General features: G+C 42.8%; 1 protein-coding gene across 2 annotated transcripts in view; it reads left to right on the top strand.

Annotated features, from left to right (window-relative positions):
• RASGRF2 (Ras protein specific guanine nucleotide releasing factor 2) overlaps window positions 1–18,760 on the top strand; it is a gene marked incomplete at both ends in the record, with an annotated part of 248,550 nt that extends 229,790 nt beyond the window's left edge. For both annotated transcript variants that reach the window (XM_079701968.1, XM_079701967.1), the window contains 8 exons: window positions 2,569–2,629; window positions 2,943–3,046; window positions 5,620–5,704; window positions 8,407–8,604; window positions 13,141–13,220; window positions 14,619–14,736; window positions 15,342–15,410; window positions 18,668–18,760. In XM_079701968.1, the coding sequence (XP_079558094.1) occupies window positions 2,569–2,629; window positions 2,943–3,046; window positions 5,620–5,704; window positions 8,407–8,604; window positions 13,141–13,220; window positions 14,619–14,736; window positions 15,342–15,410; window positions 18,668–18,760 (808 nt within the window). The remainder of the gene's footprint in view (window positions 1–2,568; window positions 2,630–2,942; window positions 3,047–5,619; window positions 5,705–8,406; window positions 8,605–13,140; window positions 13,221–14,618; window positions 14,737–15,341; window positions 15,411–18,667) is intronic.
• Window positions 18,761–22,125: the final 3,365 nt, after the last annotated feature.

Genomic DNA, 22,125 nt, shown 5'->3' with positions numbered 1-22,125 from the left:
CGGAGCCTGTGCTCCGCAACGGGAGAGGCCACAACAGTGAGAGGCCCGCGTACCGCAAAAAAAAAAAAAAAAAAAGAAAGAAGAATTCGACTTGCCATCACTAATGAATTCATGGGTGGGCATCAAATTCTGGAGCTGGTTCCTTAATAATAATACTGAATATCTTTTGTAAAATGGCAATGTCACATGCCGTTTTATGGCAGAGTATACATTTCTATAGTTATTTTTAACCTTGTTGGGGGTCATGGATTCCCCAAAAGAATATGATGGAAGCAGTCTCCTCTCAGAAAAATGAACATATGAATATATGCACACATTTGCATATCTTTTTTTTTTTTTTTTTTTTTTGGCGTTACGCGGGCCTCTCACTGTTGTGGCCTCTCCCGTTGCGGAGCACAGCTCCGGATGCGCAGGCTTAGCGGCCATGGCTCACGGGCCTAGCCGCTCCGCGGCATGTGGGATCTTCCCGGACTGGGGCACAAACCCGTATCCCGTGCATCAGCAGGCGGACTCTCAACCACTGTGCCACCAGGGAAGCCCCTGCATATCATTTTTAAAAGTTTGTGGACATCTAGAGATTATTTAGTGATACTCTAGGGTTAAGAACTTTTGTTCTAAGGGGACATTTTCAAAAGAGATAGCATTTATTTTGATTAATAGGACAGACTCTTTTGAATAGAGAAATGTTAGGTAACTGAATGGGACCAGATGTATCTTGGAATATTAGGGTAAGATCGTTGAGGGGAGGAACATTTGATAGAAGCAAAATAACTTCTGGACCACTTATTTCCAAGCTAAGAATATTGCCCAGCCTCATAAAAAGGATCTTTTCCACGGATACACATAGTTATAAGGCCACTGATCTCTCTCCAGGAACATAGGCTACCATAGAAAGGATGACATGCGCTTTGGGAAAGAGTCACTTTTCCCCTGTGTCTAACCCTTAAGTGTGATGTAACAGTCTTTGGAGAAAGAGTTATGTTTACTTATTTTTTCCTCACCTTAATCTGCCCTTTAGCATATGATGACTTTTTCTTCTCACAAATGATACAGCTAATTGCAGACAAGAGGATTGCCATTCCTGTGATCTAGAAGGATTCTGCTCCCGGGTAAACAGCTAGAGAGAAGGAAGATAGAGGAAAAGGAATTGACCTTTTCTGGTGTGTGTTCTATGCTGGACCTTTGAAGTGGTGCCTTTCATAAGGCTGCTCATGACAAGCAAGAGCAACAGGAAAGCAAACTGGACCGAACCCTGGGCCAGTTAGTCCATTTCTTTGAGCTTTTGTTTCCTCATCTATAAAATGGAGATAATAGTGCTTACTTTATAGGGGTTTTTTATGATATAGCAGAGAGTGTGTGTCAGATGGTTAGCACATGCCTGGCATGTAATGAGCATACGATTACCCACCTCAGTGATTTTATATTTTCGAGGGTGATAGTTTTGTTTTTTATCAACTCAGAACACAATAGAACATCACATCATTGTTGCTTTTTTTTTTTTTTTTTTTTTGTGGTATGTGGGCCTCTCACTGTTGTGGCCTCTCCCGTTGCGGAGCACAGGCTCCGGACGCACAGGCCCAGCGGCCATGGCTCACGGGCCCAGCCGCTCCGCGGCATGTGGGATCCTCCCAGACCGGGGCACGAACCCGTTTCCCCTGCATCGGCAGGCGGACTCCCAACCACTGCGCCACCAGGGAAGCCCTCATTGTTGCTTTTTAAAACTAGTGTCCTCCAGCAGACAGGCTACATGGTTGGACACTGTTTAAATATTTTAATACTTTTAATATATGATTGTGCCTTCATTTTAGGACACTTAAAGTGTTTGGTCCAGATGGCAAGTTATATAATCAGGTTAATTTTCTGGACCCTGAACTTCTCTTGGACGTGAAAGTATCACTGTCACTCTGGAACCAGGACCCACCTTAACTTATGTATTCATTTATTCATTTGTCACTGATCAAAAAAAATTTTATTGAGAGCTGAATAACACCCAGTGTGGGGATACAGTACCAAATGTATCTCAGGAAAGCCCATCTGGGAAGCAAAGGGGAAGAGTTCACCTGCTGGCTTTCTACCTGGTATTGTTTGAACTCTTGCTACCCAGGAACCCCCCCTGAGCTTCTGGTCTACCTACGCCTGCATCTTCTGCCTCAGCATCAGCAGGGAGGGGCCAGGGTAGGGGCTGGAGGATTGTGGATGGGACACTTGGGCCTGTTAGAAACCCTGGCTGATAGCAACGCAAGGCACCCAGATTAGTGGCATAGATCCGCTCAGTAACACAAAGCACCAGCTTACCCTCTGCTTCACTTTCACAGTGGGTGTTTTATATACAACTTGTATGTAACAGGTTGGCTCCTTGTTATAAGTCAGCTCTCTTGATGATCCTCCTCTGCCTTTAACATGTGTGTTTTCCTGTTTCCTTGACCCTCTGTCTTCAATTCACGTCTCCACAGCCTCGCAGACCGGAACCCTCTGACTTCCACCCAGGGGAAACTGAACTGCATTTTGTCATTTCATTTCTGGTATGTCTATTTTCTTTTCATGGAGGATATTTTGACTTTTTTTTAGGGCCCTTTCACAAGATGATCAAGATGACATCCACCTAAAACCGGAGGATATAATTCAACTGGTAAGTTCAGCCGTGGTCTTATCCTGCACAATTATATGTAAGACTTACCTCTCAAAGGCAAGCACTGTGCCCATAACTGATAACTGGGCTCTGGACTGTATATTCTGTCACTGGAACTGTGTGAGAAAAACCAGATTTGGCTTGGGGTTTAGCAGTTGGTCCATGATATTAATGCCGGCTGATATTTCTGAGCTTTCTGCCATTTTCTTCATAGCTGGAATCTAGGGTGGACTTTGTACTCCAAGCAGCTGCAGTGAGCTGGCAGGCACCTTGCTTCCTGGTGTGTTTCATTCCCTGCCCTCATCTCTTCCAGACGGACTGTCCAAAGGCTGAATGCTTTGAGACCTTGTCGGCCATGGAGCTGGCTGAGCAGATCACCCTCCTGGACCACATCGTTTTCAGAAGCATTCCCTACGAGTGAGTGTGCCCTCACAGCAGCAGGTCCCTGCAGGCAGGGCCGGCTGCCCTACAGCTGACATTGTTCCTCAGCAGATGTGTGTGCGCAGAGCTGTGGCTCTTAATCTTATGTTGGTTTGGTCCCACTTGAATGTCTTTTGGTTCCACTTTATGTTGGAAATATTTATATAGAAATATTGGGAACTCTCAAGATGGTTACTCCTGTGTTTCTGTATGTACTACAGTTACCATAGAACACAAAGTTCTCTGTCCTCTCACATCTTTGTGTTATAGAAACCGCAATACAGTATAACAGTGGTTCTCAAACTTCATGGTGCCTAAAATCAGTTGGGAAACCTGTTAAAAATGTACATCCCGGGCTTCCCTGGTGGCGCAGTGGTTGAGAGTCCACCTGCCAATGCAGGGGACACAGGTTCGTGCCCCGATCCGGGAAGATCCCACATGCCGCAGAGTGGCTGGGCCCGTGAGCCATGGCCGCTGAGCCTGCACGTCCGAAGCCTGTGCTCCGCAACAGGAGGGGCCGCAGCAGTGAGAGGCCCGCGTACCGCAAAAAAAAAAAAAGGACATCCCTAGGTACCGCTCCCTGCCCACCCCCCCGCCAGAGATCCTGATTCCAGTAGGTTTGAGGCCCAGGAAACTTCATTTTCAATGAGAATCCCAGATAATTCTGCGTGGTCTGAGACTATACTTTGAGAAACACTGATGTTGGGAAATTCTGTAAATTTTGCTGCAATTTTTCCCCCATGTCCATAAATCAGCAGGTATTGCTAAGCATCGAGACTCCAGAACAGCGTAGACTGCCAAGACAGTGCTTTGCACAGAGCACACTTGGTGTGGGTATCTGCCGAGTGAACGCTGTCACGTAATGAGCATCCATGTCACTACTGCCTTTTAACTGTCTCGTGTGCAGAGTAAGGGAGGCTCTTTAAGCCCCCTCCTGCTGTCCTAATCAGCAGCTCTACAAACAAGGCCTTTGTTTGGACAGATAACAACTGTTGGCATAAGTCCCCTGTGAAATTATAACTAAATGAAAGGTAAGGGAGGGGCTGGGTAAGAGGTATGAGTGTGGTCCATGTCATATGTAGAGAAGAGGACATCCAGGATGATGGAGGCTCAGGCGTAGCCATGTTGGCGGTCAGAGCTACAGTATAAGGGGCAGGGCCAGAAGATGCTCCTGCCGACTTTTCTTTTATGCATTTTATCTTTTTTTTTTTTTTTTTTTATGGTACACGGGCCTCTCACTGTTGTGGCCTCTCCCGTTGCGGAGCACAGGCTCCGGACGCGCAGGCTCAGCGGCCATGGCTCACGGGCCCAGCCGCTCCGCAGCATTTGGGATCTTCCCGGACCAGGGCACGAACCCGCGTCCCCTGCATCGGCAGGCGGACTCCCAACCACTGCGCCACCAGCGAAGCCCTATGCATTTTATCTTATTTCCCTCTTTCAGCAATTGTAGACCCATCCATGAACATAGGGAAAAAAGGAACGTGGCCCCTTGGCCGTACAAATGAACCCACTGACTATTTGATGACTTGAGTTAGGAGTGCAGTGCCTCTCCCCCCACCTCCTGACTATCCTCCAGTGCAATGAGGATTCAGGAGGGAGGGGAACATGACCACTATGGAAGAGGAGAAACAGCAAAGCCTGAATCTTTGTGGTTGCCCTTGGTGTGGTCTCTTCCTGGGACCCTTCTCACCTCTCCTCCTCTGTGCCTCTGTGAACATGTACCAATTTTCATCCGTGGAAAAAGCACATCTTTATGTCCAACAGCCTTGCAGGATGGGAACAGTACCACCCACGTCAAGGGACTCAGTCAACATTGCTGGATTAAGAATGTGTCAGAGTAATTTCATTTTATTTTTGGTAATGCCTTGACAAAATAATTCCTGTATGCTCCAGCTTGATTGTCCCTCGCTTGCGGTGATCCAGTGACCCACTCATGAGTGAAATGAAGGAGCAGGGATGTTATTCGGAAGACAGACCTTCCTCCAGGCTGAGCTCCCACCACCGTAACTGCCTTCATCCCATGAACGGGCTGCAAAGTGCTAACAAGAGCATTTGTTCATTCGGCCCTTACCACGTGTACTGTTCCGGGCTCTGGGGAGAACAAAGGAAAGTCCCTGCCCGTAGAATTGACATTCTCCTGGAGACTGTCAGAGCAAAGTGGAGGAAAACATGCTGTTCTTGATTAACATTTTTGGTAGTGATGGATTTTTCAGGCCTTCTGCTAAGGCTTAAGATTTTTTAAAGCTGATCCACGGAAAATGGTCTTGGTTTCTGAGTTAGCACTTAAGCTCTTTATTCCTCTTGTCATTGTTTTTCCAATTTCAGAGAAGCCTTTATAATGATCCTAATAAGGACCCGGTTCCAAACATTTTATAAGAGAAAGCTGAAACTAAAGAATCTTTTTGGCATCAAGTGGTGAAATGGTAGAATTGAGCTAAAATTCATTTGAGATGGAGCAGCAGGGTTGGGCAATGTCAAGTTTAATGTATATAATATTCATAATAATTATTCAGGATCATAGGCACCCTTAAAAAACTTAACTGATTTTGTGTTCTGTTTTGAATTTTCAGAGAATTTCTTGGGCAGGGGTGGATGAAGCTGGATAAAAATGAAAGAACACCTTACATTATGAAAACCAGCCAACACTTCAATGATGTGAGTAACCATAAAAATAAAACCTTGGGTGGGAGTGTTATAGGAAGATGAGCATCAGGGTCTTGAGATGCCTTCTCTAAATTAAAGGAAGTCTGCCACCCACTTTTTAAACAAAACTGATGGAATGTTAAAAAAAAAAGAAGCTTAAATCTCCTCTAAGAGTTCACAGTGATGTGATAACTTCCAGTTACCTTCCAGTTCACATTTGAGGGTACACAAGTCTGGTAAGTGCTCAGTGATGCATAGGTAGCTGCTATTATTTTTATCATGATCATCATTACTTCATGGTTGTAGATTGACTGGTTCTGACGGCACTGTGTCACTGGCCCCTGTTGGTACTGGTGATGGTAAGGCTGGGTTGCTACAGCTCCTCCTCATTATTACTGAACATTCAGTCCCAGTACATTCCAGGGTGGGAAGGAACCTCTTTGAGCATAATTACAGTGATGCTGAGACTGCGTTCAAAGGTAACCAGCTGTCAGTCTATCTCCCTCTCTGCTCTTCTGCAGCAGTTAAAATGCAGTTGCTTTCATACCCTCCTCCTCCCTATTGGTGCCGTTCTACTGGTCTTAGTCCTGTGGAAGAGCCACAGATGTTGGAATGTCTTCAGGCCTATCCCGGCAAAGGGAAGGCTCCCTTTTCAATTCTACTAAAGTATGGTAAAAGGAGTAATGATAATGTTTAAAAAAAAAAAAAAAAGACTACCAGGAAACCTGTAGGTAAATTAATGTCATCCAGAATCAAAATACAAAACAACAATGCAAATTCCCAAGACAGTGCTTTGCTGAGGGTACATGTGGAATAGATGTTATTACATAACAAGCATCAAATGCCACTGCTTCCTAAAGGACAGGACACATGACCTGTCTGGGCCACTCTTTGAGAAGCAGAGCCCCTTCTGTGCACAGTAAACCCTTTTTCTTTTTTGCCTGTGCTGTACATACACTTGGGATGAAATGGACACTCAAATCAGAGGTTCAGTCCCAGGCTCCATATCCACATGTCTCTACTTGGGTGGCCACTTGCACTGTGTCCAGATTGCAAATGGAACTCATCATCATCACCTCCCAGACCCACTAAGCCTGCTTCTTCATCTTATTCTCTGTTCTTGGTCTTGGGTAATGGCCCCACCAGCCACTCACTCAACCAAGCACGGAATCTAGAGGTCATCTGCGACCCCTTCTTCTCCTTTCCCCACCTCACTCACCCCTCAACATGTTAGTGAACCCTAAATCTACACGTCTCAGACTCTTCTTTTCCCCTCCCTTCCCACTGGCCTTTCATTCTTTTCTCCAGGAGCTCCTAACTCACTGTCTCCCCACCTCCATCTCACTGCCACCCAACCCTTTCTTCACACAGTGTCACGGAAATAACTTCTCTCAGAGGCCCATCTAATTATATCTCTTTGATGAAATTTTGTCAGTGGCTTCCCCTCACCTTCACAATACGGCCCCAGCGGCTCAACCTGGCCTACAGGAGCCCCGCCTTCTGTCATCCTTGTCTCTCACCAACCCCCGTGCTCCTCAGACAGCTGCCAGATCCTCCATGCCACCACGCCTTCCCCCTCTGTCCCTTTGCAGACACTCCTCTACTTTGATGGGAAGCAGTAGCTAGCTTCTCCTCACCCTTCAGGGTTCAGTGCAGGCACGATCTCTCTCCTCTGTACTAGGCCACCTGCCCCATGCTGCCTCTATTTCTCAAGCTCCACCCCCCACACAGCCCTAGCTTTGCATTTCGCTTTGTGGTATTTACTTGTTTCTGTCTGCCTCTCCTCACCTTCCCACCTAACCAGGCTCAGCGCCTTAAGGTCAGGGAGACTGATTTATTTATTTATTTTTCCTTACTAGGTGCTCAGTACAAAATGATTTCTTTAATAAATATGCACAATGATAGTTCTGAGGCCCAGTGAGATTTAAAATACCTATGGAATTATCAAAGAGTTGGTGTACTCATCAGATTTAGTGTATGGATATAAGATTATGGACCCCAGATTCCCTTTATTAGTAATCAATCCTGTTCTAGTCTTTTCCTTTCCATATTCTAAGTGTTGAGCTTCTTAAGCTGCCTATTTTTCTCTTGGCTTTAACTCATAGAATTACAGTGCTTAGCCTTGAAACTATAGGTCCCTTTAACTGCTGGTGGAAAAAAAATTCAGCAAGCTGAGAAGACGAAAATGTTCTCTCTTCTGCACCTAAGTGTTTCTGGTTTGAGAGTTGGTAGGTTAGAGTTTGATTTGATTGGGAGGAAATGTGTTTTCTTTGTGATAACTGAGGCTTCCTAGAGTGAATATCCCCACACTGTTGGGACCCAAAGAACATTGGGAGAGGCCCCAAGCAGTGAAACCCCTGATCTGCAAAGGTTGCCATTCCTCAGGGGTTAGCTCATTCTCTGCCATTCTCTCAGTAATTATTGGAAATGACTCCTTGGTCAAAATTAATGATTAGCAAAATCACCTCTTCCCCCAACAAGCTGATCCCAAACAACCCCTCTCTTCACTCAGGATGAGCAGGTGTTCATTCGTGTGTTGTTATTGTTACCGTTACAGACTTTAGTTTCTTCAGAAGGTTGATATCTAAATGCACCATGATCTTGCATCCCTTGACACCTGCTTTGCTGACATTTCTGTAGGTAATTCAGGTATCGTGCCTGCATGAATTGCTTTGGCTCTTAGCTGGCCTCTCTTGGCTTTTACCTTGTCTCAGATGAGTAACCTGGTAGCCTCCCAGATCATGAATTATGCGGATGTCAGCTCCCGAGCCAACGCAATTGAGAAGTGGGTGGCCGTGGCGGACATCTGCAGGTGCCTGCACAACTACAACGGCGTGCTGGAGATCACCTCAGCCTTAAACAGAAGTGCCATCTACCGGCTGAAGAAAACCTGGGCCAAGGTGTCCAAGCAGGTGAGCATCAGCGGGCGACACCTCCCGCTGCCGCGAGGAGGAGAGACTGGGAGACCAGAGCCAAGATAAATATTACTGATTAGGTAATAATTAGCTGAAATGAGCAGCTCCGTTGCCAAAGAAAGGTGCCAACATGGGTAATTACTGTGTTCTTACCACTTAATTGATTCTGCTCATATGCGTTTCTAAATGGTTAATTTAGAAAAGAAAATACGAATCAAAACATTCATTATAACATATCTTGGGACAACTTCAGACAATGTGGTTGACAGTCAGGAGCTGTTCCCTGAATTATTTAGGGGGGGCGCATTGATTCCAAGTGAGCACAGTGATGTCCGTGCGTCCATTCTTTCTCCCTCAAAGTAAAGGTACAAATGCCTTAGGGCCAAAGACCAGGGATAGAGGGCCTCCATGTTCACCTCTTCTTCGTCATTCAGGTAGTCAAGTTTTGGCATAATGACTTGAATGTGAAGAAATATAACTTTCTTAATTTTCTTTTAATTGGACTTAGCTTGTTCACGCTTATTTTTTCCTTCAGATAATTTCAAGATTCAAGTGACATCACCATTTCCCCCCTGCTCTTCCCCCTGAGTGTCAGTGGGTGTTAGGGAGGGCTTTTCCGGGCTTGTGGAAGGCTGTGTGCACCCACTGGCCTCCTGCTGTAGTCTTTGGCAGTTTAGTCATTGGGTACAAGCCGCTGTGAGTTGCCTGTGCCTGGTGTTCAAATGGTCAACCTACCGTGCCAGGAACATGGCATGGTTATTGCACGCAGGGAGCTTGGCTGACCTCACCTCCCCTTCATCTCTCACTGGCTCTGCTGATTCTCTGAGATGGGGTGCGTATTACCTCTGCTACAGGCTGTGGTGCCCCTTGCTGATCCCTAGTGGGCAGTATAATTCTTCATTACTAGTTAACTCGACCCTCTCAAAGGGTGTTGGGGGAACTTTCTAGGCTCCTCCATGTCCCATGGGCGCCAGAGGCTAGGAGTGTTTATGCCAGGCCCTCTCTGCATATCCTTCTTCCACAGACCACTGTGCCTGCCTTGTGTGACCACCCAAAGTTGGTGAAGGGTGTCTTCAGGGCACCCACCTCAAGGGTTTCAGGCAGGAAGAATAGCATATATTCTGCTGACATTTCCTCAAAGCTGTCTGGTTTCTGTTGCCCCTTCTGAGGGTTTAAGCCCCTCTCAGAGACATTGCTTCTTACTCTATTCTATTTTCTTTGCTCTCTCCAAGCCTTTTAAATTCCTCCCTATGTAGCAAGAAACCAAGCCTAAGTCATATCTTTTATCCCCTCCCCCCATTCCTTAGTAAAAATGGAATGCTCTAAGAATCCCAAGTTTGGCCCCTAGAACTGGCAAATTCTTCTGTGAATAAAGCCTGGACCTTGCAAATAAAAGCCACAGCTTTTATAAAAACTGTTTTTAAAAAACTTTTAATGTTGAGATCACTGTAGGTCCATATGCAATTATAAGAAATAATAGAAATCCCTTCCACCCTATACCCAGTGTCCCCCAGTGGTAACATCTCGCATAACTACAGACAATATCACAACCACAAAATTAACCATTGGTACCATTCACCAGTCTTATACAGACTTCATTACTTTTACATGTATTCATGTGTGTGTGTGCATGTGTGTGTGTGTGTGTGTTTAGTGTGCCTTTATTACAGGGATAGATGCATGTGGTCACCACCAGAGTGAAGATACAGAACAGTCCTATCACTAGGATCCCTCCTGCCACCCTTTTATAGCCCCAGCCGCCTTCCCCCTCTCCCTCCCTAACTCCTGGCAACCACAGATCTGTTTTCCATCTCTGTAATTTTGTCATTTCAAGAATGTTGTATAAATGGAATCATGCAGTATATGACATTTTGAGATTGCCTTTTTTTAAACTCAGAATAATTCCTTTGAAATCCATTCAAGTTGTTACGTGTATCAATTCTTAGTTCCTTTTTATTGCTGAACAGTACCTCCTGGTGTAGATATGACATTTCGTTTAACCATTCACCCCTTGAAGGACATCTGGGTTGTTTTCAGTTTCAGCTCTTACAAATAAAGCTGCTATGAACATTCATGAATACGTTTTATGTGACTATAAGTTTTCATTTCTCTGGGATAAATGCCTAAGGGTGCGATTGCTGGGTCGTATGGTGATTGTGTATTTAGTTTTATAAGAAACTGCCACTCTTTTCTGGAGAGGCTGTACCATTTTACATTCCTATCAGGAGTGTATGAGTAAAGCAGTTTCTCCACATTCTTTTTTTTTTTTTAATTTTATTTATTTATGGCTGCGTTGGGTCTTTGTTGCTTTGCGCGAGTTCTCATTGCGGTGGCTTCTGTTGTTGCGGAGCACGGGCTCTAGGCGCGTGGGCTTCAGTAGCTGTGGCTCGAAGGCTCTAGGGCACAGGCTCAGTAGTTGTGGCACACAGGCTTAGTTGCTCCACAGCATGTGGGATCTTCCCGGACCAGAGCTCGAACCCGTGTCTCCTGCATGGGCAGGTGGATTCTTAACCACTGCGCCACCAGGGAAGCCCTCTCCACATTCTTGTCAGCATTTGGTGTTATCACTATTTTTAATTTTAGCCATTTTGAAATCTCACCATTGTTTTAATTTGCACTTGCTAATGGCTAATAATGTTAAACATCTTTTCATGTGCTTGTTTGCATCTGTATATCCTCCAGCAAAATGCCTACTCATGTCTTCAGCTCATTTTTTAATTAGATTGTTTGGTTTTTTAACCTTTGAGATTTGAGAGTTCTTTCTATATTCCTCCACTTTATTCTTCTGTTTCGAAATTATTTTAGCTACCTTAAGTGCTGTGACTTCCATATAAATTTTAGGATAAAAGCTATGTCTTAAAAACTTTACTGAGATTTCCATTGGAATTCCATTAAACCAATCAATTTAGGGAGAATTGACATCTTTACTACACTGAGTCTTCCAGTCCATAAACAGAGTATTTCTCACAACTTCTTTAAGTTTTCTTTGATTTCTTAAATCAGCATTTTGAAATCTTCAACATATAAGTCCTGTATATGTTTTGTTAGATTTATGCCTAAATATTTCATTTTCTTTGGAGATATTTAAATGTTCTTGTGGTTTTAATTTTGGTTTCCACGCATTCATTGTTAGTATATACAAATGTAATTGATTTTTTTGTGTTGGTCTTGTATCTGTAACCTTGCTGAACTCACTTATTAGTCCTAGGAGGTTTTTTGTAGTTTCCTTGGAATTTTCTACATAGACAATTATGTCACTTGTAAATAGGAACAATCTTATTTCTTTCTTTCCAATTTATATGCCTTTTATTTCCTTTTGTTGCCTTATTGCTCTGGCTAGACTTTCCAATGCTATGTTGAATAGGATAGTAAGAGAGGACATTCTTACCTTGTTCTTGATCTTGGGGGGGAAGCTTTCAGTTTTTCACCATTAAGGATGGTGTTAGCTGCAGGCTTTTTGTAAATGCTTTTCATAAAACTGAGGAAGCTACTTTCTCTTCACTAGTTTTTGAGAGATTTTATGATGAATGGGTATTGGAATAGTATTTTTATTTTATTTATTTTTATTTTAAAATTTTTTTAATTTTTTAATTTTTTTAACATCTTCATTGGAGTATAATTGCTTTACAATGTTGTATTAGTTTCTGCTGTATAACAAAGTGAATCAGCTATACATAAACATATATCCCCATATCTCCTCCCTCCTAAGTCTCCCTTCTACCCTCCCTATCGCACCCCTCTAGGTGGTCACAAAGCACCGAGCTGATCTCCCTGTGCTATGTGGCTGCTTCCCACTAGCTATCTATTTTACATTTGGTAGTGTATATATGTCCATGCCACTCTCTCACTTCATTCCAGCTTACCCTTCCCCCTCCCCATGTCCTCAAGTCCATTCTCTACGTCTGCGTCTTTATGGAATAGTATTTTTAAAGTGGGCTTCAAACAGCTATATCGGAATCCAAAAGCTGGACACCGACCCCTTGGTCATGGCTGGGTTTTGCCTCCCTCTAAGGCGCTGGTGGCCTCAGCCATTAGGCACTGGATACAAAGAGCATATTATCCTGTCACACACATGTCACATTTTATCAGAGTCGGTATTCGTCAGTCCATAGCCAAGCAACAGAATATGTGCTTTGATGACTTGGAAATTAACAGTCGAAAAGATTCATTAAACTCCCTGACACAAGACCTCTCCTTTAAGATTCCCTATTCAACACGTGCTTTTCTGTTCTTTAAGTTCCTAAGTTTCTTGTGCATTACAGTTTTTCTTTTCTACACATTTTCTCTCTTTTTGGCTCAATGATTAGTGTAGTCACTTTTCTTCTCCACGTGTTCTTCCTCCCTTTTTTAAACATTAAATTTAAATATAATGCCCCCCTCTATACTTTGAAAGTCATATCACATCACAATAGTCTGGCAAAGGTATCAGTAACTGCCACTGTAGAAGAGAACTGAGCATCTTTTGGTAACTTACCACCTTACCAAACCATAGGAATATTTTCATGACATACTAAGTTATTTGTTTCTTTCTAGACAAAAGCTCTAATGGACAAGCTTCAGAAGACTATTTCATCTGAAGGAAGATTTAAAAATCTCAGAGAAACCCTTAAAAAGTATGTCTATCTTAATTATTAAATTATTCATAATTCACAAATATGTTTATATAATTTTTATAGTGTACAAATAGTCACTTACCTCCTACTTTGGTTTGAAAAGAAAAACAAATGGGAACAATTTCCATCATATAGGTGTTTTTCTGATTTCCCTTTTCATTTGGAATACTGTGGATATAGTAAGTAAATAGCTTATGGACATACTCATGGTATGCAGAGCTTTCCAAATAAGAAGAATATATCACCATAGTAAATCAAACCACATAAAGAGTAAATAAAACTGTTTTACTATAAAGAGTTTCTTGACTTGGTATTTCTTAATCTAAACACAGTGATTTCCTGTGATTTTTTAATTTAAATATTCCAGTGCCTATTGATTATTGTTATGTATTTTTGACCTTTTATTGCTGGATCATTCTCTCTTTCTACAGACACGCGCGCACACACACACACACACACGCACGCGTGCACAGAGACAGAGAGAGAGAGAATAAAATGTATTCTCCTGCAACTTGTTTTCTTATCATCTACTGCACATACTTGCCTTACTCTGGAAAATATTGTCCTGTGATGCCATGAGAGAAAGAAAGACTCATAGTAACAACAATGACAACAATAGTACAAGAACTATTCACTTACTAAATGACAGACTCTATGTGAAGTGCTTGATGTGTCTAATTTAAGCCTCACAGCAAACTAAAGAGATAAGTTTTATTGTCTCCGTTTTACAGACAGGAAACTGCGGTTCAGAGAGTTTGCCCTGCATCACTTAGTAAGTGGTCAAGCAGGGACTCAAACCCAGTTCACTCTGGATCAAAAGGCCATATTCTCAGCCTCTAGACTCCTTGAGAAAAACAAGTTCATCCCCCTTCCAAACAGCAAAGGTCTCACTTCAGCATGTAGTTGTGATATTAATTAAGTCTATACCTTCTAAAACATTTAAGTACTAACTAAAACAGAAAACAAGTTTTACAAGCTCTAATTACATTGATGTTTTTTTCCACCCACTTCTTTAAGGTTGAATGTTTGCACTTTAATGAGGTGAGGGCATGGGGTTTTCCTACATGCTTTTACCCCTCAGAGAAGTGTGGCCAATGCAGATAAATACTGCAAGCAAGTCTCGCTAGCAAACGTTAGTATTTGTTTGTAAGACATCCTGTTGTTTGAAATACCATTGTCTCAAACACATAGTAAAGCATGGGCGGTAATTTTGTATCATATTCTATTGTGAGGCATATTTAAAACTCTGCATATCGTAAGTGTGCTTCTGAAAATGGAATTAAAAGACTTTATTCTTCAGGGTGGGAGCAGCACATTTACTTCCTATTTATTTTAAATGGGGAGGTAAGTGGACACTTGTGGGAATGAGCATGACAACAGTACTTCTTGGTCTTGCAGTTGTAACCCCCCTGCTGTTCCTTATCTGGGGATGTACCTGACAGACCTGGCATTTATTGAAGAAGGAACACCAAATTTTACTGAGGAAGGCCTCGTCAATTTCTCCAAGATGAGAATGGTAGGTGAGAATTTCATACAGTCAGGCTGTCTCAGTGACATCAGTGGCTTATAGAGAAGAGGCAACATCATGGAAGGTCACTGCTTTTTACGCTCGAGGTGAAGATCACTGCTTTTTCCGCTCGAGGTGAAGAGGTGGTGGACACTGGTGGTGGACACCTGATGTTGGCTGATTCAGGAGATTTTCGCAGGTCCATTTCAGCTTGCAGTCTGGACAAAGAGGGTAGGGAATAAAGCTCCAGGGATGACTTTCTAGGACTGACCAGTGATAGACAGATGCTGAGGCTTCTTGCTGGACAGCTGGGTTCTAAGCACCAAGTTAGAAGCAAGGAGCCCATGGACACTAGCACCCAGGGCTTGCCACTCCTGAACCTGAGGCCACCCCATGCCAGCTGTTTCCCTGATGATGAATTCAGTATTTCCTTGCTGTTAACATTTTGTGTGGCTCATTAAAGGGCAAGAAAGCCCTGGGGCCTGGAGCATGATCGGACAGGGCTCCAGATACCTCACTGGAGGAAGGGACTGACTACTCTGGGACGGGCTCCCAGAAGAATTGCTGCAGCACAGGGCAGTACTTAGGCTTTGCTTTTGTTGTGTCTCTGTCAGATATCACACATCATCAGAGAGATACGCCAGTTCCAGCAGACTTCCTATCGAATAGACCATCAGCCAAAGGTAATATTGTGTGGTTGTAAGAGAATTTAATGAAGAAAAAGTTGGAAATTAATTAATTGGAAACAGCAGTAGAGTAGATCAATAATACCAAAAGCTGACTCAAAGAAAAGACCAATAAAACAGACAAACCTTTGGTAACTCTGAGTAAGAAAAACAAGAAAGAAAGCAAAAAGAATATCAATTCATCATCAAATTCTATCTGTTTTACATCCTGTATTTCTTGTGAAGCTGGAACCACCCCTGGTCCAAACTACCAATATCTGTTACCTGGTCTACAGAATGCAAATCCATTCTACAAATTTACAGCCAGATAGAACTCTCTGAAACACACAGTGGAAGTTGTTTGCTTTATTGGCTTCCCTTTGCTCTTAGGATAAGGAAAGAAAAAAATCTTGATATGTCCAAAAAGTCTTGCATTATGTGGTCCCTACTCATCTTTCAAGATTCATCTCATGTCTTATACCCCCTTCCTCTCTCCATTCCAACCATAACTGGTATTTATTACCTCTTTCTTTCTTCTTTCTTTACTTTTGTTCCTTCCTTCCTCCCTCCCTCCATCCCTCCCTCCCTCCCTTCCTTCTTTTTTTTTTTTTTTTTTTTTTTTTGTGGCCTCTCCCGTTGCGGAGCACAGGCTCCGGACGCGCAGGCTCAGCAGCCATGGCTCACGGGCCCAGCCGCTCCGCGGCATGTGGGATCTTCCAGGACCGGGGCACAAACCCGTGTCCCCTGCAGTGGCAGGTGGACTCTCAACCACTGCGCCACCAGGGAAGCCCATCTTTTCATTTTTTAATAGACGTTATTTTTTAGAATCATTTTAGCTTTACAGAAAAATTGAGAAGGTAAGACAGAAGATTCCCATATAACTCACAGCCAATTATCCCTATTAGTTCATAGAACCTGACATACTTATTATGAAACTCATAAGGAAGCTTTAATAGGCCAAAAAAATAAGGACTTTTTGAAAAATAAGAAGAGTAAGGGAGAGCTTTCCCTACTAGATACAGACACTAAAACTGTAGTGAATAAAACAGGACTATATTGGCACAGGAATACAAACTCAATGGAGGAGGATAAAGTCCAGATGCAGATTTTGTCTATATGAAAATCTAATATGGGATAAAGGAGATGTTTAAAGAAAGCGCCAGAAAGAAACTGACCATTGTGTAAATGGAATAGGAATTTTGGCTCTCTATCTTATACCATTCACAAAAATAAATTCCAGATGAATTCACTACTTAAATATAAAAATAAATATTAAATTATTTAAATAAAATATAGGACAAAATTTCATGACCTTTGGGTTTGAAAGACCCTAAACACAGAATGCAAAATCTGTAAAAGACAAGCTTGATAAAGTTTGCTGAATCAAATCTAAAACTTCTATATGACAAAGGGCAATTGTTTAAAAAGTCAAAATACAAGCAGTAGACTAGGAGACAATATTTGTAACATGTAAAACAAAGAGACAGAATAAAAGTATTCCTATAAATCTATAAGAAAAGCATAAACAACTCAATAGGAAAATTGACAAAGCTATAAGCAGGTAACTCACAGAAGAAGAAACAAATAAATATTTGGAAAATGTTCAACTTCATTAATAAGAAAAAATGCAAATTATGAAGCATCATTATCAGCTATCAGAAAGACAAATTTTTAAAATATTGGTAACAGCAAACATTAGTTAGGGTATGGGATAACAGGTGCTCTTATGTACTATAGGTACAACAGTTTTGGAGGTCATTTTATGTTATGTTTTAAAATTAAAAATTGATATACCAAGTAACCGGAATTCTTATACACTGCTGGTGAGAGTAACACGGTACAACCTCTTTGGAAAACTGTGTCATTTGGAGGTTTCTTGAAATGTTAAATATGCATCTAACTTATGACCCAGGTATTTATCCAAGAGGGAAGTGAAAACATGCCATTAAAAGTCTTGTATAAAATGTTTATAGCATTTCTTAATAATAGCCAAAAATTGGAAACAGCCCAGGTGTCCATAAATAGATGAATGGATAAACCAATTGTGGAACATCTATACATTGGACCCACCACTCAGCAATGGAAGAGGACAAACCACTGAAACACACCACAGTATAGATGAATCTCAAAACATTATGCTGAGTGAAAGAAGCCAGACACAAAAGAGTACATACTGTGTGACTCCATTTACATGAAGTTCTAGAACAGACAGAACATGTGGTGATAGAATCTGAGCAGCGATTGCTTCTGGCAGCAGGTTAATTGGGAAGCTGCATGAGGGAACTTTCTGGGGTGATGGAGTTATTCTCTAGCATGCTATATATGTAAGTTACATGGGTGTTTACATTTGTCAAACTAATCAAGCTATTAATTTTACTTATGTCTGTTATATCTCAGTAAAAATAAAGAAATATTTTCATGGAGCTACCCCATGTTCCAACATGTTCATTTCCATATCCTTTCCTTTCCTTTCATTTCCAGTGTCTAGAGGACCATTCACATGTGAGCACTAGGAAACATGCTAACAAGGACTTCACTGTAACTTTGTGTCATAGTGAAACATTGACAGCCACCAAACACCCCTCGATAGGAGATCATTAAATAAACTCTGATATGTCACACTGTTAATGGTGCACAGCAGTTAGAGCTCTTTGTACTGACATGGGGAGCTCTCCACGACTTCTAGTTTGACAAAAGCAGAATAAAATGTATCGTTTTGATACCACTTATAAGGGGAAAAAATGATTTCTGTAAGTGCATGGTAATGTCTAGAAAGATACAGAAAAACGTCTGGGAGAATACAAGCCAACTGATAACAGTGGCAGTTCTTGAGGGCAGTGCCTGGGGGTGGGAGCTGACAGAGGACTAGAGAGGTGTGATTTTTTTTTTTTTTTATAGTAAGAATATATTCATGGGCTTCCCTGGTGGCGCAGTGGTTGAGAGTCCACCTGCTGATGCAGGGGACACGGGTTTGTGCCCCGGTCCGGGAAGATCCCACATGCCGTGGAGCGGCTGGGCCCATGAGCCATGGCCGCTGAGCCTGCGCGTCCAGAGCCTGTGCTCCGCAACGGGAGAGGCCACAGCAGTGAGAGGCCCGCGTACTGCAAAAAAAAAAAAAAAAAAGAAAGAAAAGAATATATTCATAATTTTTTTAGTTACCTAAAGTATTTCAATGCTTAGGAGAAAACATTGAATTGTGTCGGGTTCCATCCAGAAAATGTACGTACTGGTGTTGTGAAAAAAACTCAAAGTGGGGATTCCCCTTTTTTCTCCAGGTCACTCAGTACTTGCTTGACAAAGCCCTCATCATAGATGAAGATACACTGTATGAGCTGTCTCTAAAAATTGAACCTCGGCTCCCTGCTTGACGATCCAGCCTTGCCCCGAGTCCGTGGAATTTTCGTGGAAAGCAGAAGGGACAGAACTGTGCATGCCACGCCTCCCACAGTGCAGGGAGGACGGGGGTGATGGAGACGAAGCCAGTCTCCTTTGTCCCCCGAAGATGATGGAACCAAACAGGAATTCTGTCTCCAGCCAGGGAAGCCCGGTTGGTTGGAGTCGAAGACAGATGCTTCAGACTTGGGTGGGAAGGTGAAGAGATTGATATTTGGTAAAGCTGAGGGCACATTTGCATGAGGGAATATAAGATGGGAGGTGCTGGTAGCCATTTTAATGAAGCAGGTAAGAAGGGGAATTTGAAACTCTGCTGCATGTTCTATTAGAACTCGGGGACGAGGGTCCATGGAAAAGGCTTGTGATGTTTCGCTGGCACTTTACTGGCCCAGTGCACCTCCCAGTCTTCTCCTAGGGTTTAACTGCTTCTGTTACATTTCCTTTGTCACAGGCTTCCAGAAGAGCCGAGGCTGCCTCTGTAGGGATGGGCCGACACATAAGCAATTTCAGTCCTCAGCATGTGCATGGTCCTCAGTGCATCATAAATATTTATATTGGAGGAATGGCATGTTCTGAAACTGCTCTTTCAGTCTTTAGGCAACAGGACAGGAAAGACAGGTTGAAAGTCAAGTGGATTTGTACATAACATTTCCATAATTTAAAACTCAGTAGCTGTGCCCCTGCGGAGCCCAGCCAGTGGCTCTCTCGAGGTGGAGGAGTGGGGGGCTTCTTCCTGAGGCTGTGGAGACCAGGAAGCCAATGCCCTTGGAGAGACAGGTGCAGGCTTTGCAAAACGATGCCCACGCACCTCACCGGCAAAACTGTGGAATATGACAAAAGGCCACAAAGTGCTACGGGGAAGAGTGGGTTTCAATGCTAAGTGAAAAGATATACTTAAAAATCATCTCTGCACCTTGCTGTGCTTGTTTTATTCCACCCCACCCCCGGCCCCCGCCATTGGTAATGTGGGAATCTATTCTGATTTACACAAACCATTTTTAGCCTATGAACGTTGATTGTATTTTTGTTTTAAAGCTGTTTAGTGGGATTTTCTTTTTAAAACCCACCCTTCCGTGTGCTGTTGGTAGACGGTTCTTCCCCAGTCTTTAAATTTTGAGACATTTCTGAGTGAAAATATTGTAAGTATATGGGAAATGGACCCAACTACTCAACAGCCCTTGTGTCAGAAAACCAAATGCAGGGGTTAGTCCTCCTACCCTAGGCTGGGCAAGCAACCTTGCTTCTCCCAGGATTGTTGGTTGTTGAAGAAATAGGGCTATCTCATGTTTACCTCCCTCTTCGCTTCTCAGGGAGACCTCTGCTTTCAAAGAAGAGAAAAGATATAGAGTTATTGTGACCTGAGCCTATTGCATCTGGCAGGCATGAAGCATATTGATGCAGACAATGAAAAAAAATTGACCTGGCTGCTTTCTCTCTTTCTTTGCACTTTAATTATGTTGTTAGAGCTGACAGCTGACTAATAAATTCAACTTGCTGGCTCATAAGACCCAGGGAACTGATAATGTCCCACAGAGGTGGAGAATGTACATTTTTCCTGCATGGTAAGGGCCATGTCTGTACATAACTATATAGTGAAATATCAAGTAAGTAAAAGAAAATACTTATAATATTTGAAGACCATTCCAAAAATATTTTCAATAGCTCATATTAGCCAACAGGATAGCACTAAACCCAAGGAGGGTGACTTATGGATGCTTTATTTTTCTTTTTTTAAAAAAAGTTGCTTGTTTTTTCTCTTTAATTTCAAATAAGAGGTTGATGCATCTTGATGCATGATAAGAAGCATGGGTTGTTTGGATCCTAACAATGCATAACTTAAAATTTGTTTCTCAATGTTCAGAAACACAGTTTGAACTAATATATGTCAATTGCACCAAGCACCTCAAAGTCGTGCAAAAGAATAAGAAAGTAAAGGTTAACTTTCTTGGTGCAAAAACATAGTTTTGAAGGTGAACTAAAATCAGGACAAATCAGTGAAAGGACCACACACATAGTAGTTTCAGGCAGAGCAACACGCAGAAAGGTTGATGCATCGGACTCTGCCCTTAGAGTCCCCAAAGTCTTTCAGAAGGGAGGGTTTGGTTCTGTGGGCACTGTCCCTGGAAGTTTGGACCCTCAATTCTCTGACCCAAATGTTCCAGAGGTAATGCAGCCATTCTTTTTTTTTTTTTTTTGCGGTACGCGGGCCTCTCACTGTTGTGGCCTCTCTCGTTGCGGAGCACAGGCTCCGGACGCGCAGGCTCAGCGGCCATGGCTCACGGGCCTAGCCGCTCTGCGGCATGTGGGATCTTCCCAGACCGGGGCACGAACCCGTGTCCCCTGCATCGGCAGGCGGACTCTCAACCACTGCGCCACCAGGGAAGCCCGCAGCCATTCTTATTAGAGAAAAATAGGAACTAGAGGAATTTCCAAATACTTCTCCCCTTTTGGCATACAGGTTTTCCTCAACTAGTGACAAAGCTTTCAGGCCTATTTCCTGCAGAATGTTGGAAGCGCCCCCCAGTGGTCAACTTTGGGCACTGTCAGTAGTCTATGCTGACCTTTGCATTTTATTGAGAGTCACAAACCCCTCCTTCTGCTTCGTAGAGTCTGAAGCCTTGCTGGAGCTGCAAGAGAGAGAACTCCACCTCCAAGGGAGTTGCTTTTGATGACCTGCACTATTTGGGGGCCAGCTGGGAGAGGAAAGTGCATTTTTCAATTTGGTCACATTTAAAGTCCACAGAGCAATTTGTGGTTTCTTTTTGATTGCTTAAAGCACCCATACTCTTCTGCCTTGCAAGCTTTGTGTGACTGTTGGAGCGTGCACCCCTGGCTGTGTCTGCTTATATTCTATTATATGAGACCCATTTCTATGAGTAGATGGGAGGTCAGCCCCTAACAGCCAAGTAGGGAACACTTATATTCTTGCAAAATGAACCCAGAAAATCAGAAGTAAAATCCAGTTTCTTGCTTTCAGATGAATACCCACATTTTGTACTGTCAATGAAATTATCTTGAGGATTTTAGAGGATGCCTTTGGTTATTAACTAAGACATCCAGTTTGGCTACAGAGACAAATCTCTTACATAAGCCAATATATTATACAGATTCAGGCATGAAGTAGAATGTTGTCGCTTTTCCTTAGTGTTTCTCTGAAGGAATTTAAAGAGGGAATTTTAAACAACTGTTGCAATATTTTCAGCTGGCTTTGACACCAAGTCCCCATTACTGTTTGCTAAATTTCAGTACAGATATTGAATACCTTTGCAGAGAAAACTCCCTTATGTTCCAATTTGGAGTGTGGGTGATGATGGACCCGCCCCTCTTTTTTTTTTTTCTC

The sequence above is a fragment of the Hyperoodon ampullatus genome (assembly GCF_949752795.1).
Source record: "Hyperoodon ampullatus genome assembly, chromosome: 4".
NCBI lineage: Eukaryota > Metazoa > Chordata > Mammalia > Artiodactyla > Ziphiidae > Hyperoodon > Hyperoodon ampullatus.
The sequence above is the reverse complement of the archived record's forward strand: the minus strand, read 5'-3'. Positions and strand labels throughout refer to the sequence as shown.